Source organism: Pholcus phalangioides, unplaced genomic scaffold (genome assembly GCF_987345545.1).
Source record: "Pholcus phalangioides strain wild (caught in Gottingen) unplaced genomic scaffold, Ppha-v1.0 ptg000009l_1, whole genome shotgun sequence".
Classification (NCBI taxonomy): domain Eukaryota; kingdom Metazoa; phylum Arthropoda; class Arachnida; order Araneae; family Pholcidae; genus Pholcus; species Pholcus phalangioides.
Genome location: NW_028301602.1, coordinates 46,347,558 through 46,367,588, shown reverse-complemented (window position 1 = coordinate 46,367,588; position 20,031 = coordinate 46,347,558). Strand labels below are relative to the sequence as shown.

Genomic DNA, 20,031 nt, shown 5'->3' with positions numbered 1-20,031 from the left:
TTCAAATCTTGTTTGGAATTGCCTATAGTCTAATATATTACTCCTCTACAATACTAACTCCTCTCAATACAATGATATCTTTTACTACAATAAATCTGTGTCTATAACACTATTTTTTATATTTTGCTCTAAATATCCTTCAATATATTTTCAAATTTCTCACAATTTTAGTTCTTCCGAGGATATCTAATAATATCAGTATTTAGTACCACTTGATCACAGAAAGTGTTGATAAAGTTTTCTCACACTGTCTCTCTCTGTATCGCTTTTTTTTGTGTAATATAGTCAAGTGTATTGCTATAAACCTCTATATAGAGGCAATACATCCAACTGAACTTTGTTTACCCACAATTCAACTAAAAAATTTTTGCAGCAAATAAATATTTTAAAAAAACGAATTTTTTTGGTAGTACTAACAGCTGATCTTCCCGTTAAAAAGTCTTGCCACTGAGAGCAACAAGCCTACAAAGATACAATTAATCAATCATTACACTTCACTCACCATTAGAAAAATTGATGGCAGCGCTACACATAACAAGCATTACACAGAAACAAACTTCATGTTACATTCACAACATGTACCAATTCGTTAGAAGCTCCGTAAAGAAATATGAATGAGGTTAATGTGTGGTTTAGTAGTGGTACTAATAGTGCCGATTTAAAAAAGACGCCAACACATAAATTTTATGACATGTGATGATGATGTTGCTTCTCGATATAATGATAATTGCACTAAAATGATATTTTTCTTGGTCCACAGAATATTTACATTGAGGTTTCTCACTGTACGAGGTTTCATAACGATTTAGTAAAATAAACTTTTTCTTATAATTGTTATTATATTGTACATTCTCTTACATTTACAGAAAAACATTTTAGATTTTTTTTACAAAAAATAAAAAAAAGATGAGGAAGAACATACTTCTAGAAGATGAGCTGCAGAATTCACACTGCTGGCATTTGTGATTTCTGTTGCATCCAAATTATCAATTATAGTACCTATAATTTAATAATATATATTATAAGAAAAAACTATATAGTTTAACAGAAGTAAAACATGAAGAGATAGTATTTTTTTGCCCGAAATATACTGAGAAATTGAATTTTCTGGATGCTATGGCAAAACTAATATTTGGAAAGAAAAGTGATTTGTCTCCTCCGGGAATCAAACCCGGGTCCCCTTGCATACCGGGGTACTTGACGAGGATATCTAATGAAGCAAGTTAGTCAAAATGTATTGGATTCTTTTGCAACTGAAAGATAAGGCACAAAAATGGCATGACTTTGGATGCAATCACGTGACCGCATGGCTCATCGACCAGACCAGCGCTATACCTTGTTTGTGTCATTCTCGCATTACAATTTATAACTGTGCAGAATATCTGATAGGAAAATGATAACCATATTTTTCGGTTATCCATAATCACCATCCCCAATACTACCCCGCATAATCAAAGTTCTACTGTATTTTTGCCATCGATGTGTGCAACCCAGTATATTAGTATTGTAGCTATCATTCCATAATTGCAATGTTTTATAAAATTCTTTCGCACGAATAATATGAATATATATATAGTGAACAGTCATTTTAAACTGGTAAAATACATGAATACTTTTTTCTATAATTTTGTTATTTTAAATCTTTTTTTAACTCCTGGCAGTTTAAACATGTTTTTGATTAGTTGTGTTCACCTTCCCCATTATTAGCCTGGATAATTGAGGTTCTACTGTATTGGATTAAAGGTCTAAAAAACCAGTTGTATTAACTGGTAACCACAAATAAAATAAGTATTTGATTGAAATTGCAAAACAAGGGGTGTGTCTCAAGTTTTGTGTGCTAGCAAATGACCAAACTGAATTTTAAATAAAATTGTTTCTCAAAAAATGTGATAAAATGAATACATCAACTGCATTAACATCATAATTGAGTACGTTCCAAAATAAAAAATCATAATTTTGAATACATTTATATATATGAAGCAAAAAATTTAGGGATTGATGAATCAAAAAATACACTGTATTACCACCACATTAGCCAGCATGCCGCCAGCTCAAGGAACACCAGATTTTTTTTTTTTTATGTTGCGGCCTGGTCCGTTTCAGGCATGCCAGAAAAAACTAGGTTTAGCAAAGACAGAATGCATTCATCCAATTCATTAGGTTTCTATATTAAAGATATTTAAGAATTTTCCAGAATCTGCATAATTCAAATTTCCTGACATGCCGAAAAATATGTGTATTCCTGGCATGCTGGTTTCCATTGTTGTTTCCCAGCATGGTGGCTAATGTGGGTGAATACAGTAAATACAATTGAAAGAGAATCACCTTTGTATTTTATGTTTCCTAAATGCAAAAGAGCACTTAGAATTTTCAGAATTTCCCATATTTCTTGATCTGAGAACATTAAGACTTTCATTGCTGATCGAATGTCAGAAAACTCAGCAGCATCATCTCTGCCTTCACATGTTATACATCCTCCCTGGTAATTAATAAATATGAAAAAATAATGAATGAGGTGCAAAACACAAAATAGCATTTTTTTGTGATGATTAACAAAAATTCATCTGTGATGAGAATTCTTATTTCTTAACAGTTCATCATTCAGTTACACAAAATCCTTTTTGCATGTATTACATGATCTCCATAAACTTATTGATAGAGCAGAGTTGTTAACTGATAAAACAAATCGATAGGAAAAATTTTTATACAATTTTTCTTCATATTCTTCATTCCCATTACAAAAATTTATTATACTAAAGCTTAAAACTATTAACTAAATTAATTAATTTGGTTAATTACAAAATTATTTTAAAGAAAGTATCTGTTCCAAACTAATGAAATGAAAAGATGAGAATTCATGGAATGAATAAAAAAAAAAAAGAATTTCATTCTTACAGCTTGGTATAAAAAGTTTTCTTACATACAGAAATGAAACTGGATAAATTTTGGTGTCCATACCTGAGTAAGATAATTATATTTTGCTGCATCTAATATCTCCAGCCTGTTTTTTTCCTCTCTTCCAAGTCCAGCAAGCATGCAATAAAACACATGATAGTTTCTTTCATCAGAAGCCTATGAAGTGTGTTGATGAAATTCAAATATCATTATCAAATCAACAAAACAAAATCATTTTTTTTATATTTATTTTTATGGTCATGTTTTTTACAGCCATGGCTATAAAACCTCTTTATGACTGTTATCTGACTAATATATATTTCTAAATTTGTTCCATAAATTACTAAAAAATATATAAAAAAGGATAGAAAAAAATAAATATACATATAAAATAAGGGGAAAAAAAGATCAATTATTATTTTTTCACTAAATAGCTTTGCATTCTGTTGAATTTTAATAAAATTTTTGATGACATACCTGTCCTACAATTCTGGATTTTTCCAAAAGGTACTGATCTATACGTGCACCTTCAATGATTCCTTGCTTATTGAAATGTATATCAATGTACTTTCCAAAACGACTTGAATTATCATTCCTTATTGTTTTTGCATTTCCAAAAGCTAAAATAATGGAATAATTTGAAGTTTGAAAGAAAAAATCAGGATAAAAACTTCTTTTCATGAAGCACAAGCTAAATGTAAATGAAAGAATCATGAAGCAAAGCAAATTAAAATGTTATACCTTCGAGTATAGGATTTGCTTCAAGAATCTGCTGCTCGATCCACGAGTGCTGACCGCTAATAGCAGCTAAATATTGTAGAATAAGCTTCGTGCTTTCTGTTTTGCCAGCACCACTTTCACCACTGACAATGAAATAATATATTTTAAATGCTGTGAATTTTCTTGAAGCAAAATATTGAATCACAAACATATTTTTTTCAAGTTTTAATATTCACCATTTAAAAGATTTTACTACATCAAATCTGAGCAAAATCAGAATGGCATCTGAAGAACTTATTTCTGCCTTTTTTTCATTTTTTTTTCAAAAACTTCCAACGCAATGGATGTGTCTTACTCAATCATTTATTTCAGTATATGATTAATATTAATAATGATTGCCAAAGCATTCTCAGTCATAAGTTCTATATAAGAGTTAATGAGTACAGTGAAACCTATCTAAGACACTGTATTAGGTGGAAACCTGTTTAAAACAGAATCAAAATATAGTCTGTTCAATGATTAGAGCTTTGATTCACTTTTGACCTTTATAAAACAGAAATTTGTCTAAAACAAAATATTATTTCAGTCTCTTGAGAAGTTCCGTTTCGTACAGGTTTCACTGTATTTTATTTGTTACATTTTATAATAAATTTTCTACTGCAGATGCTTGAATTTTAGGTGAAATATGTCATTAGGTTGCACTACCTTCTTCCATCATCATAAAAAATAAGTAATGTAACAACACGAACAGAATGAAATGAAATAGAAAAAAATGACATAAGCATTGCAAAAAGTAAGATATGAAAACTGGTAAAACCAATAAGAAAAAAAAACACCTTACCTGATGATAATACACTGATCTTGCTTATATCGTTTCATATTATTATAACTATTATCCCCAATGGCAAAAATATGTGGGGGCAATTCCCCAATCTTCCTGTCTTTGTATAATTTGATTTGCTCAGCTGTGTAGATAGGCAAAATCTGGTATGGATTAACTGCAACCAGTATAGAGCCTGTATATGTCTGAAAATAATTTTAACATTAATTTACAAGAATTATATAATAATTAATAATAAAAAATTAAAACTTATCTGAATAATGTCTTGCGTAAAAAAGTCTTTGGTGTACAAAAATTAGCAGTAACAAGAACTTACATATATGAGATTTTCATTGTAGCGAATGAGTAGATTCCTCAATATTCCAGCTTCATGGAGATCTCCTAATGATATCATGTCTTCCACTCCTTGAATGGATGTTGGGTGCATTGCCTTGATACGGCGCTCTGGGGTAAGCCATTGTTCCTGAAAAAGATTTTCATTTTAGAAAAAGTCTTTTTAAATTTTATTCTATTTTTTCTAGTACTCTTTGATTCTGAATAATGGCTTTCTTCATAAAAATTACACAAAATAATTAAATTAATATACAGGGTATTTCAAAATCACCTGATTTGAAATGCGTATATTATGAAAAAATATTGAACACATAGACTTAAGATTAATTTAAGTTATAGAACAACACTTAAGATTAATTTAAGTTATAGAACAACACTTAAGATTAATTTAAGTTATAGAACAACACTTAAGATTAATTTAAGTTATAGAACAACACTTAAGATTAATTTAAGTTATAGAACAACACTTAAGATTAATTTAAGTTATAGAACAACACTTAAGATTAATTTAAGTTATAGAACAACACTTAAGATTAATTTTATATTACATGGCTAATCAGTTTTTTACAAACCAAATTAAAGGTGCTCCTTGGGATGCCCAGCATATGTCTATTAGGTAGTCAAATTAGTCCCAAACTTTTGGGAGCATGTTTGCATCCATTGCGAGTGGATTTCTGTGGACTATGCAGGGTTGGTAAAAAAACCGGGTTTTTTTTGGTTTAAACCGGTTTTTTTGTTTTATATAGTATTAACATTAAAAACAATGAAATTTCTGAAAAATCATTCAAACTTCCAATAATTAACAAAAATAAAATGTTTATTAATGTATTTAACACTATTCCCATGCTAATTAATCAATAAATATTTATTAAATTTTAACAAAAACCAACTTTTGCCATTTAATTATTTTTTGCTTAACTCAATGGATTACTGTGTGTTTGAAAATTCTTTTAATGTTATTATTAATCATATAATATATAAAGGTTTATCTCCAGTTACTTTCAGTATACTTAATTACGAAGCTATTTTGCAAAAAGTAATAAAAATTAGGTGAATATAATGCATTTAATGAAGCATAAATAATGCAGATTAATTAACGATGATTTGTGATATACAGGGTGATTATAACTAAGGTTCTGATTTCAAAACACTGTAAAAAAAGAGCGATTGTCAGAATGACTTGAAAATTGACATGAATATTCCTGAAAAAATTCAATTTTATTTGATAAAGGCGAAAAAATACTTAAAAATGTAAAATTAATGACATCATCCAACATGTGGGAAATTCGCTCGCAGAATGGAAACGATAGCCAGTCATGGCAAAATTATAACTTAATTATAGCATTGCACGAGTCCATAATTCATGGAAGCATCACAAAAAAAATGAAGTAATTGAACAAATAACTACAACTTACTCAAAAAATTTTAAATATGTTGTCCACCGCGTGTTCTGGCTATGAGGTTGAAAGCACAAAAATTCTTGTTCAACAGCAGAATCGGAGTATGCCATGGTCATAATGTGGATGTGCTTGCAATTCAGCTTTATTAAACCAAACGCGCCCCCTTTCCCCCGTTCATATTCCTGAGGAATGAGGAACTTCTAACATATAGGGAATGTGCTGGAGATTACAATTCACCAAAGTTTGCAATCTGACCACTGTTTATAACATTTTGAGGTACCCCCACAGCCAGAAGTTGCAAGGGTTAAGGTGCATCCTGTCAAAATGGGTCTTCAGCAGCTGCTTTGCTGGTATTGCAATGTGCATCTTGATAGAAGTTCTATCCACACACTGATGCTGTGGAAGTGCCGAAATGATGTGGTTGCACAAAATAGATTATACTGCTGGCCAAGTACAGCATCATCTACTTGCACATTTGGCACTTTTTTTCTTTTGCGAAAGAAACGCCATTCCTTCAGGAGTATCCATGCAAATTTTCAGGTCATTCCGATCAGTACTTATTGTATAGTTTTGGAATCAAAACTTAAATTATAATCACCCTGTATATAGCTGATTATTTTTTATAAATCTGTTGCTACTATACAGTAGAACCTTGATTAACTGGGCTTAACAGTGTGTGTGTGAAATTATAAAAAAAACAAATATTGAATATATTAAGACTGGGAGATATACAGTAGGAGATGTGCTACTTCTTATGTGAATGAAAATGTATGTGAGGTAATGTAACAACTAGTACACTAGTCTTTGTCCTTCAAGGACAGCTGGTGTCTTTATTGGATTATAGGACCACTTGCCCCTAGCATGATGGTGTCACTACTGTTGCTGCTTCTTTGTGAAGGGAAAAAGAAACCCTGTGAGATAATACACCACTACATTTAGATGTGTGATGCAATCCTTATTCACGAATTTGCTAAAGATAGAGCATCAGAATGTAGCCAAAGGTTAGAAAATGTTGTAAGAATGAGAAATTTTGGCTTTTATATATAACTTTAAATGACTAAGATACTTCATATGAAAAATAGATATATATTCTGGCCACTTTTATGAGACTTTTTGAAAAAAACCACTTATAAAATCTTATGTCATTTAAAGATATACCGTCAGAATGTACCCCAAGGATATAAAATAAGGTAAAAATGAAACATTTTGGCTAATAATGAACAAATATGATATTTTTCAGGGGAAAAAATGATATTTAGGCCACTTTTATCTGATTTTTTGAAAAAAAACCAGTTGGTTAAAAAGCAAGGTTTAAACCAAACAATCCTGGGACTATGTGCGGAACTCTGTCGGATGCGCTCCACATTTTCGTCTGACATGCAGGAACGGCCGGGAGATTTCCCTTTACACAGACAACACTGTCTCAAAATTGTTTATATCATTGCGTAATGCTCTATGAGGTAGGAGGTTCAACACCAGGGAATTGCCGATGAAAAGCATGATGAACAGTTGTTACGAACTCACACTTCACGAAGCTTAGAACACAAAACAATTTCTGTTGTGCAGTTAGACAAACACTATTTCCCTCTTTCTACCTATACACAGAGCTGTTTCAAGTGCATCATAGGCCCCTGGGCCGAGTGATTTTTCTGAGGCCCTACCTGGCAAATTCTTGAAAAATTCACCTACTTCCTATTTTTCTCAGGCCCTTCTTCTTCATGTGGACCTATGCGTTAAGACGGCACAGCCTATACGTTATTCGATCAAAACAGATTAAAAGCTGAATAGTTATGATTTTTTTACATCAGATGATTTTTTTTAAACACACCCTGTATCAAGGGCGTAGCAGGGGGGGGGGGAATTGGGGGTCTGGTCCCCCCCCCCCCCCCGAAATGTGAGAAAATGACCGAAAAAAGGGAAGAAGATGGCCAAATTCATTGTTCTGTCACTTTGGCCCCCCCTCCCCCCCGAACGAAATTTCTGGCTACGCCCCTGCCCTGTATATATATATATATCTGCTGCACAAAATCTTTATTTCATTCATAAAAAAATAAATTTCAAGCATACAGTAAGTTTTATTGTTCATTATAAAAACAAGATAAAATATGTTACTTATATATTAAGAAGATATATTATATTTCCAGGATGAAGGGGGTTTGATGGATTATAACTATCCATTGGAACCCCTTTTCACCAATTATGGTTTTTGGTATTATATTTCCTCAATTTTCTCCCAATAAATGTCCTTTTGTTTAATTTTATGTTCCAAAGAAGAGGGAAAAACCATAACATGATTTTACTTTTCCATCATCATCAATGACTTGAATACGTCTTCCTTCAGCTGAAATGACTCTAGCTCCAATTGCAACATCAAACTCTCTCTTCGTCTGCGGTTCAATCCAGATATAATCACCCTGAAGTAACAGAATATTTCTTAAGCATCAACAGCACATATATATCTAATAAATATATGCATGGAAAATAAATACATGTGAATTTAATAGTAAATTCCTATAATGCAACAACTCAAAATCCACTAAGCTGGCCTAATGCATAATGGTGAAACATAATAATGAACTTACAATGCATCAATAATTGGGGGAGATTGGTATGCAGGGTAGATTAATTATCAGTACTGTGATACTTTACTAACAAATGTTTTGGCTTACAAATTTTTTGGGTAACAAAGATTTTTTTTAAATGTTTTTCTGCCTCAGTCAATGAATACAGATTAAGCTAATGAAGATTTCAGTTGATATGGATACACATGTTATTATGAAACAGCTGCGTTGTGAGCTAAATTTTCATGCCAATCAAAATTGAATCCAATGAGTAGCTCTCACTCGAGCCAAACTAATTCATTTCCACCACAGAATTTCTTTCCGGATACACAAAATGCATTAAAATAATAATAATTTAGACTTGAGCGGTTTCATTGCATATGATAAGATTCTTAACACCAAAGAACAGTCTGGACATTGTAACAACTTATCTTTTCCATCTGCATGAGTATGAGAGAGAAATGAGCTGACTATCATATTGCACACCTCATGAACTTTTTTTTTTACTATGGCTCATGAACCTGACTGTATAGTATATATACAGGGATGCCAGAAGTAAAAAATGTTTGGTATTGCTTGAGTAATGAACATAATGTTCACATGTATGAAGACCATACGTTACATTCAATAAAAATGTCCCGTTTTTGGTAAATCTCCCATCGCCCAAACTGAGGGGGGAATGAGCTATATTTGAATGATGATTGGTGTTGCTGAGCAATACTATTCAAATGATTGGTGTTGTTTTAGCCACATGAGCATATATGTTCCGGCGTCCCTGTATGTATAGTACAAAATAAAAAGATAATCATTAAATTCCTTAGTTCAATTGTAAAGTTGTTTATCTCAGTCTTTGGTCAGTATTTTTATTTTTAATAATGCTTCTTAGTGTTTTATGAAAGTTAATTTGAAATTTCGGGCAGTTCATAGGAAGTATTAAACGATTTTCCACAGAAACCTGTGGAAAATCATGTTTTGGCTAACAAATATTTTAGCAAACTAATGTGATTTTGGAATGAATTATCTTTGTTAGGTTTATATGGTGTTAATTCTTAGGGTTCTTATTCAGATAGATTTTTACATTACCTTTTGCAGCTCTATCCAACCTTACATATTTTTAAGAAATGGTAATTTGTCACCCTTGAATTTTGCCAAAAAAAAGTTATTAAAATTTCAGGTACACATCGTTTATCTTCAGTCACATTCACCTGACAATGATTTTATTGTGACAGAGATAGGATTTATGAACCTTAGCTACATGAGCAAAATATTTTTGATACAATAATGCTTGCTATGTAAATTTATTTCCCACAGAAAACACATGTTTTATAAAATCTGTGTTCATTTTTTTATCATTAAAAGATTCATAATTTTTTGTTGCGGAGAGAATGTAACCAGTAGGGATAACAGATGAATGCCAGTGGATTATTATCATAAAAATTGAACAAATTGATATTTTTATATTCTTCACAAATTATGGCCAAAATCATGGTATTCCCGTTTATTAAAATAATTATCATTTATTTTACATGATAAAATAGTATAAGGAAAACAAAATTTACTTACTCTTGTCACAATCACCATTGCATGTCATTAGAAAATTCACTGAGATGAAAGCTCACTGTGGGCGAAAAATAAGTAGAATATTATGAATAAACTAAGAGAAAAATGGATGATGATTTTTTGCTCGGGCTAAGATACATGAAGTCTATTGATTTCAAACAAAGAAAGTTATTTTTTTCAATGATAAAATTACAGCAAAAACTAACTGGCTATTATAATTATGCAAAACAAAAAAAAAAGAGAAATTTTAAAAGTGTTTTAATTATGAAAATGATCATATTTATATATTTCTCAGTGCCATACATCTTTCAAAAAAGTTTTTTCTAGGAAATTAAGGTCTAAAATATTTTGAAATCATTCTCAATGACTGAAAAATCACGCCTATTCAATTTCGTGGGAATTGAATTAAAATCTGTTTTTACCGCACCTTAAGAATCGAAAAGAAGCGCAAATTTGCATACCGAACTTACGCTTGTTATAGAAAGAAAATATTACGCAATAAACGAATAAATAATTTCGTACAATTAATATTTTTTTGTCATTTCATGCAATCCAATCAAGTTGTGACGCCGTGGAGGGACACATAGAGAGAGAAAAAAAAGATACATTTTAAAGCTCATCACGTAATGCAGTGGGAAGGGCATTGCACTGTTTAACCTTTACGCACACACACACAGGACATGCCGGCGAATAAAAAGCTTTTTGCGTAAAAGAGCTGCTCCAGGACCGACAAGAATTTCATTAAATGCCACCGGATCTCTCATTAGAAACGTTTCTTTCTTTTGTTTTTCTTTTTAAAAATCGCTAAAAGAGGGACTTACCTGTCAGACCTCGACGCTTGTGTCTGTAAAACTATTTTGGAGGAATGCAAACCTGTTGCGGCTGCCGACGTCGGTCCACCTGTCAAACCTTGGCATTGATTTTTATTATGCACAACTTACATCAACGAAAGGACTGTGCGCAACATTGTCGACAATAAAACACCTTATGATTCTAATATTTTTAGGGACTTGCAGTCAAATCGTACCAACTCCGCGTACACTACTCACCTCCGTGAATACACAAGTACGTGAAGTGAAAAAAAAAAACAAAAACAAAACGGTCACCTAACTGGAAACCCTAGCAGGTACGATGAAAGGGAGAGACAGAGAGAGAGAGAGAGAGAGAGACCAATTTTTGGCCACTTATCGCTAACAGCCAGCGTAAAAAAAAAAACCTGTTGAATCTCAGATGAGAGAGGGAGGCCAAAATCACTGATATATTCGCATTAAGACGCCTTCATATACGTATTGAGGAGTGTATTAAGGAGTTCTAATTCGCATGGGCGTCCCTGTGACGCATCTTATGATGGGGATGGGGGGGGGGGAAATCGAGGTACTCAGAGATGGGTGTAGGAGGAAAATGGCATGCTCTTCCCCCCCCCCCCCAAGACAATTAAAATATTTGAATGTTTTTACGGAAAAGAGTAAAGCATGAAAAAAAGAACTTATGAAAGCAAACTCAAAAAGGTGTATTGTACCCAGCGCCGTCTTAACGCATAGGCCCACCCGGGCATGGCCCAGGGAGCCTCAGGAGAAGAGGGCCTCACAAAAATGAGATCCGGTTGAAATTTTCTAGAATTTACATGGTAGGGCCTCCAAAAAACCACTTGGCCCGGGGACTCATGATATATGCTCTTAAAACGGCCCTGATTGTACCGGGCTCATTGGTGTACGCAAAGAGGGGTGTTGGGGTTCTAACCCCCCCCCCCCTTTGAGCTAAGATTATAGTGTTATTTTGCAGGAAAAAAGTAACCCCCCTCAGATAGAAAAAAAATCTTAAACCCCCCCTCGAGAAAATTCTGCGTACACCTATGTCGGGACTATTATATAGTAAATTACATAGCCCTGGTTTTGTACAGTAACTCGAAAATTTCACTAAAAGAAATTCCTTAAAGATGGTGCGGGACAGAGACGCCGACATGGAAAATAAGCATTGGGGGAGCAGCTGAAAGTCGCTGGTCGTCCTGTATGTAGGGGACTCAAGCGCGTACGCAAGGAAGGGTGCATTGCATTGTTTTTCAGAAATTAATCGGGAGGGCTCAAATATATATATAGCCTCAGCCCCTAGTTTCCTACGCCTATGATAGGTGTAAACTTGTATCCGGTTCATAGGCCTGGGCAACCCTTTCCCCAAGATATGCCACATCTCCATATTAAAACGTATGGAGATGGTGAGATGAAAATATTAAGTTCAAGTGCCCCCCCCCCCCCCCCAAATTTCTGGACCATCCTAATTAGGATATTAATATTAATATTTCACATAATTTCACGCGCTTATGCTTGTGCCGCTTCCCAAACCCTGATGTGCATAGGCACCAGAACCTAGGAGCTGAGGTTATTTGAGTTTCCCCCCCCCCCAATAATTTCTGAAAATGTAATGCATCTTCCCTCTTTGGCGTACGTGCTTTAGTCCCGTATATACGGGACGACCAGCAACTTCAAGCACCCCAATGTTTTCTTAACGTCGGCGCCTCTGCTGGTGAGGTTCCTGCTCAGACCTCTACAAGGGCAGCTCGAGGCAAAATCTCATCCCGTGCGCAGGCAGCTCGAGGCAAAATCTCATCCCGTGCGCAGGCAGCTCGAGGAAAAAAGCCACTACCCGCGCAGCACCCAGGGCCGTCATAAGCGCATCTTGAGATCCCGGGTCAAGTGATTTTTCTGAAGGCCCTTCCTGGCAAATTCTAAAAAATTTCAACCAGTTCCTATTTTTGTGAGGCTCTGGGCTTTCTCTTCTCTTGAGGCCCGATGGCCGTGCCAGGAGAGGCCATACTTTAAGATGACACTAGCAGCACTGTTTTTAGATCCCCCCCTGAAAACTTTTTTTCGTCGACAAAACTTTTTCTCGCTTTTCATATCGGATTTAGCGCCCCACGTGGCCGCACCGGTCGCACGTCCGCTCATGCGGGACCTATTTGTGGCTCGTTCAATTATTCCGCATTAAAAAACTCAATCCTCGGATTTGGCACCCGTCCTAGAGTGGCGCCAGTAGGGTGCGGCAAATTTGCCAAACTTAAGCTGGTTTGGTGAGAGAGGGAACCCCAAACATATAGACCCGGGGAAAGGGCAACATTTAGGACGTGGCAAAAATTTAAGGGGTTAAATTTACTCAGAAATTAGCTTTACTGTAGAACCTCTCGAAAACGGACACCCATGGAACCAAAATTTTTGTCCGCTAACAGGGAGTGTCCGCTATTGGGGACGTACGATAAACAGTAGTACTTTGTTTATACGACTTTGAGATTTATACGACGTTTGGCTTCGGTCGAAATCGGTTCCTATAAATGTTATTGTGTGTAAAAAGGATACAAAGATGGCTATATGCATATTCCTTAATCGTCTCGATAAAGAAAGTTTCATTAAATTTTACTACATTTATCACTTTTTGCCGGTAATTATGCATAATTCCCAAATAAAGTTGGAAAGTGATAAATAAAGAAAAAAATTTCCAATCTTTCTTCTCTTCATTAAACTAATTAATTACTTTTCCCGTACATGATACGTGCACTACACATATTTTGCAATAAAAATTAAATTAAATTAAGTGTGAAGAAGAAATAAAGTCCATAACAACATTATCAGCTATGTTGGCTTTCTTCACACACGTATCAATATGTGCAAACAAAACCAGTAGCGGCTCATGGTCCGATATTTTGGGGGCGATGGGGCAGTTTTCCAAAAATATACCGCCATCTATCGGTGATGATATGTAGTCAAGTACATGCAGGGCCGTAACTAAGACTTTTGCCGCCTCGGGCAAACATGATTTTGCCGCCCCCACTAATTTAAAATTCGATTATTTTATATATATATAATGGTGTTCTTTGTTTCCCCATAAAACACTTGCCACTCCCTAAATTTTTCCGCCCGCAGGCAATCGCCCTCTCTGTGCCCCCCTATAGTTCCGGCCCTGAGTACATGTACTATTTACAATGAGTTAAGTATTGCCCTGCATTGAAAACTTTTATTTTTATCACAAATTATTTTTCGCATCATCTGAATACGTATGCAGTACAGAAATAATAATACTCTATCAACGCAACATTTACGTACATAGTTTGCGTAATGAGCTTAAGTGATGCCCGTGGCCCCCACATCCTGAAGCAGGGCCCCTAGGCTGGAATCTTTTACGGGCCCTTCGACCAGCCTTTCACGGGGCCCCCTTTATGGGATTTATAGCGTGAAAAAACAAAAAAAAAGATTAAAATCCTCCCGGGCCCCAGGGCTGGAATCTTGTCAGCCCACCCCTTGTGGGGGCCATGGTGATGTCTTAACATCGTTGAAAATCATCATTTAAGTTTAGCAGTTGCCATCTACGATTTTTGTAAATTGTGAAAATTCATACTCTTCTTCCAATATCAGAGGTCTGCGCCCAGCTAAAATTTGGGCCCGTTTTCCGAACCCTTCACAAAATTCCGGACCTGAAAAACGGACCTTCACAAAATAAAAATTAATGAAACCATAAATTTGGAATTTCATTTCTTTTGTGTAGATTAACTATAGATTACTTCCCTTCCCACAAAATTACTTATTTTTGACAAAAATAAGGAAAATTTCACAAAACCTGGACCCTAAAAAAAAGGGCGGGACAGACGCCTGAATATTATAGTCTAATTTAAAAGGTGCATAAATTTCTATTGGTGAAGTTATAAAAAATATATATTTCTTATTCAAAGATATTCTAACTTAGAAGATACAACAGATTTAAAAGGGAGTAGAGAGACGGCAGCATGAGAGTATGCGCGGCGCTTCTTTTGCGCGCCTAAAATGAGTATAATAATGTTGTACTAAACATCCCCCTTTCTCCCTCCTCTGGTTTTTATGCTACCAAAGGTACTATAAAAGTCGGAGGAGCTGAAAACTTATCTCATACTGCGCACAGTGTTGCGTTTTGTGAAAAACGTGGTCAAAACTCTTTACTCGCCTTGAAATTCGTTTCATATTCTTGAAAACTGTTTGGAACAATAAATATTATGCTTTTTTAACGGCAGGGCGCAAACTATATGATTAAAGGGATTTTAAGGATATGAAATGGATAAAAAATATATTTTTGTATTATGGCTATTGATAAAATTGCGATAAAACGGATTTGTTCATGATATCTCATCATCATATATATGACATTTGAATTGCAGTGTAACATGTAAGAATATTGATGTACTGAGGTGCATTAAAAGACTTATAATAACATAAAAATGCTGCATAAAAAAATTGATTAAGAATTCAAAAAAAGTAAAAACCGGAAGTTAAAATAAACATAAAACGTAATTTAGACACAGATATTTATACTAAAAAGTTTGTAATGGAAATCTCATGGTCACAACGATATATTAATGTGTATCATAACAATATTATCATAATTATGACTTATTAACAACTAACTATAATACCCGGCGTTGCCCAGGTTTTCTCAACATACTGGGAGCACTGAAGAAGTGACAAACGCAAGCATTGTAAAGGAATAAACATGTCTGAAACGCATTGCTAGGGAACAAAGTAAACATTCCGAATGTCACTGTTGACGCCCAAGAACCATTGTTGCCCGACAATTTCGGGCATTTGACCCGTTTCGACGAACTTTTACAATAAGTAGCCTATCGTTCAAGTCCGGCCCTGTTTCGTTTACGAGTATATGTAAAATTTGGTAACGATCGATCTGAAATTGTGGATTTGTAGAGAGAACAACATACACAGAAAATCAATTTTATATACACTCATGTCCATAAATTAAGGATAATGCCAGCTCCGGCAAACAAATGTTCAGAAACAAAACAAACGTTACTTATTCATAAAGCCCATTTATTAAACAAAAGATAAAGAACAAAAACGATGGTGTATGTATGATACCATTCATAAAAACCACGATTTTTGCTCCCTGGAGCAATTGTAAAAAATATCTCCTTTACAAAAACTTACTATTACGTGGTTGGTATGATGGTTAATACATTGTGTCTCCCATGCGATGAAATACAGTCCGTACAACGCCTAGGCATTCTGAGTATCAAATTATCGATCTGATCTTGCGGAAGATCACTCCACTCAGCAAGCAATGCTCTCCGAAGTTCCGGTACACATGTAGGAGGTGGTTGACGGGCTGCAACTCGTCGGCCAAGCATGTCCCACACATGCTCTATCGGATTCAAGTCAGGTGAGAATGCTGGCCATTCCATACGGGTTATATCCTCAGATTCAAGGCATTCGTTTACGATGTTCGCTCGGTGAGGACGGGCGTTGTCATCCATAAACACAAATTCTGCGCCCATGGCACCCCTAAACAAACGTACATGTTGGTCCAGAATGATGTCCCGATAAATTTGGGCTTTCATGGTTCCGGTTTGAACATGCAGATCTGTTCTGGAACCCAGTATAATTCCACCCCAAACGAGCAATGCTGCACCACCGTAACGGTGTCGTTCGATGATGTTGTTTTGGTGGTAACGGGTACCTGGCGTTCTCCATATGAAAGTCCGACGTGAATCAGACTGCAAGCTAAACCTGGACACGTCGGAAAACATCACACAAGCCCACTGTGACGATGTCCACATTGCATGTTCTCTACTCCAGGCTAATCGCTGCCGACAGTGAGTTGCCTTGAGCGGAACACATCTGACAGGCCTGCGAGCATATAGACCAATATCTCCCAAACGTCTGTACACGGTTTGCCTTGAAACTGTGGTACCCGTGGCTGCAGATAGCTGACGAGACAGGTCGGATGCTGTGCTCCGTCTGCTTCTTTTGGCAGTTACTGCCAAATACCGGTCTTCATTCGGCGTTGTAACTCGGGGGCGACCTGTACTGTAACGTCTACTGACATTTCCGTTATCTTGGAATCGTTGCCAAAGCCTAGAGATGACACTTTGGCTAATTCCAAGTTCCTCGGATGCTTCCATCTGAGTACGCCCACATTCCAGGCGGCCGATAATTCTACCACGTAAAAAATCATCCACATGCGTCCTCTGTGTCATAACTATTCGCTTATGGCACTGAGCGCCTTACAGGACTCTTGTGAACAATTTGACTTCTTTGACACCATTCCTTATATACCCCCCTCTTACACTCTCGTCATTGTGACGTACTATCGGCATCATCTGGTGGCTTCCTGAAATTTGCATATCATTCTTGCAGATGTATGTGATAATTCTACAGGTGAAATTTTTACTTTAGATTTCGATTTCCGTGTGATTCTGAATTATCCTTAATTTATGGATATGGGTGTATATACATAGATTTCGCTGATATAGTCAAAACAAGTTTTGAGTTATTGAAGACGTTTTGCGGTAATCTTAAATTTTTTCTTCGTTGTTTCTTTAGGCTAAATATGAATGGATCATAAAAAATTATTAATTGATGCATGACACCTTGAGAATTTTTGTAAAAACTTTTTTTCGAATTTATTTAAGTTTTTGATGTATTTGCTGTTTCCTTAATGAATCAGTTATTTTCCTTTTTATTCTCTTGTTAGTCCCATTAAATTCTGATGTGTTCGCCATCGATTCCTTGTGTGTACAGTACTTCGCTGAAAATGAGAACGTTTGTTAAGACCAGTCGAGACTTGCAATCCATTCTTTTTGCGTTTTTTCTACGCCCTTCAAATTTTACTTAATTTAAGCATTTAAAACTTCATTTTGTGTTCGTTTCTCTTTAAATGATTTTCTAAATCGGTAATTGCTACCTAAAAATTGAGCTATGATTCTTTAAGTATTTCGTTAAAAATCTAAATTTTTTCAGAGTACAGCACCTTGAGTTTGAAAAACTAAATAAGACAAAAAAAAATCTGAGGCATGTTTCGCAGTTTTCAGTATTTAAGCTTAAATAATCTGCGGATATCAGAGCAATAATCTGCCATTTTTAAAGAAATTTTCTCAAATTCCAATCTATTCCACTTTTGTATAGCCAAGCCTCAGCTATGGCATGTTGAAGAAAAGTCGCTGGGGTCAGCGAAGTAGCAGCTATTAACAGCTAATTTAACCTTTTTCATAAACTAAACATGTTAAAGTATGTTGAGAAATGAATTTCAGGAGGTCACATCAGGTCATTTTTTTCTACCGCCACTCACAAAGATGAACTTTTTTAAAAAATGACTCGGTATTAACAATAATTTATTTTTTAACAAAAATATCAAAAACCAAATTCAAAATGTATTTCTAAATTGCTAACATACTTGAAGGAAAAGAAATAACTGCCTAAAATTCCTTGGAGGGCTACCAAATTTCTGAACGACAGCGGGTTTGCAAAAGGTTAAGATTGATGTGCGGTATATGGCTACTTGAATCACCACATTGGAGCTCCTTCTGGGCGAAAACTGAGATGACGAATAAAAAAAACATACGCCGAGAAGCCGGGGTTTATTCACTCTTCATCTGTGAAACAAACCTCTCTCCGTGGAAAGCGCCGCCGAGCCATTACCATATTACTCGTATTTTACGGGACTTTTTTTTATCAATGCTTCCGAAAATTTTCTCCTCTAATTTATTAAATTAATTTTAAAAATAAAAATAAGAAATTCAATGGTATTAAGTTGGTATCAAATCCATTTAAAGAATAAAATTAATGACGTAATTTCCAGGCAGACGCACCTGCGTGCCTCCTTCATGAGCCGCCCCTGAACAAAACCCAAAACCAACATTACCATTCGGAATCAGCATCCTGGACCATAGTTATGTTCAGCTAATCAAGTAATTAATTGATGGATTATCATATTTACCAATACGAGCTTGGGATTATATATAATCACCGTTGAGTATGATAAATTCCCGATTTATGAACAAAAATCCACAAATTAGAGTTTAGAAAAAAAAAATTAGTTTGCCTTATTTTACTGTCTCTATCGAGAGTATCCACCACCACCAAACAAGAACATGACTCCCACTCTGTTTTTCGATTATAATCACAAGAAGTCAATATCAAAAGTGTCCGCTAACGGGGAGTGAAATACATTAAGCCCTATTCCATGGGACCGGGGATCAGAAAAGTGTCCGTTAACGGGGAGTGTCGGTTAAGAGAGGTTCCACTGCATAAAATAATCTAATTTTGCAGTGGAAGAGGCAGCAAAAAATGAAATCATGTTTGCCCCCCCCCCTCCCAAAAAATCTCACTAACCTGCTTTATATGTGCGCATTTTGGGGGATATCACCAGGGGTCATTCTGCCAAAGCGCGTTTGAAGTGTGCATACAGTAAAACTTCAGAAGGGGCGCAGAAATCGCCATTATCTGGGATGGGTCGAACGGTGGATCTCTACCCGTGTTGAACAAACTTTTCTCCCCTCCATCCGCCCCTACTTCCCTACCTCCTAATAAATTCCGAAAAATTCCCACCAAAAAAAATATTTAAAAAAAGACGAAAAAAAAATTTTTTTTTCGCCCTTTCACCCCAGATTAGGCACTCCACCTGGAGAGAACAGAAATAATTTTCCCTCAATATTTTTTTGTGGTTGAAAAAATGAAATCGCCTTCTCACTTCGGATCTGGCGCCCCTTCTAGAGCGGACATAAAAAATTTTCTCTCTTTTTTTTTCTTGGTCAAATGAATTTTTTTTCATTATTCCATCTCAGATTTACCACCCATCCTATAGCGGACCGAAATAATTTTATTATTTTTGGTCAATGAAATTTTTGTTTGACCGTTCATCTCGGACTTTGTGCCCTCCCAGAGTGGTGCCCCTGGCGGCCGCACTGGTCGCACGG

The 20,031-nt window shown here is 35.4% G+C and overlaps 1 protein-coding gene across 3 annotated transcripts in view; it reads right to left on the bottom strand.

The window, feature by feature from the left end:
* Positions 1-11,414, bottom strand: part of ck (unconventional myosin-VIIa ck) — a 64,704-nt gene extending 53,290 nt beyond the window's left edge. For 2 of the 3 annotated variants that reach the window (XR_016193224.1, XM_089236399.1), the window contains exons 1-10: positions 11,132-11,414; positions 10,314-10,368; positions 8,490-8,603; positions 4,773-4,919; positions 4,457-4,641; positions 3,637-3,758; positions 3,373-3,515; positions 2,959-3,072; positions 2,326-2,479; positions 923-999 (exon numbers count right to left, since the gene is read on the bottom strand). Coding sequence is in view for 2 of the 3 variants with exons in the window: in XM_089236399.1 (XP_089092525.1) it covers positions 923-999; positions 2,326-2,479; positions 2,959-3,072; positions 3,373-3,515; positions 3,637-3,758; positions 4,457-4,641; positions 4,773-4,919; positions 8,490-8,603; positions 10,314-10,331 (1,074 nt within the window). In the remaining variant the exon portion in view is untranslated. Of the gene's footprint in view, positions 1-922; positions 1,000-2,325; positions 2,480-2,958; positions 3,073-3,372; positions 3,516-3,636; positions 3,759-4,456; positions 4,642-4,772; positions 4,920-8,489; positions 8,604-10,313; positions 10,369-10,832; positions 10,860-11,131 lie in introns of those variants that run through there. The other variant, XM_089236400.1, reaches the window with a different exon arrangement.
* Positions 11,415-20,031: the final 8,617 nt, after the last annotated feature.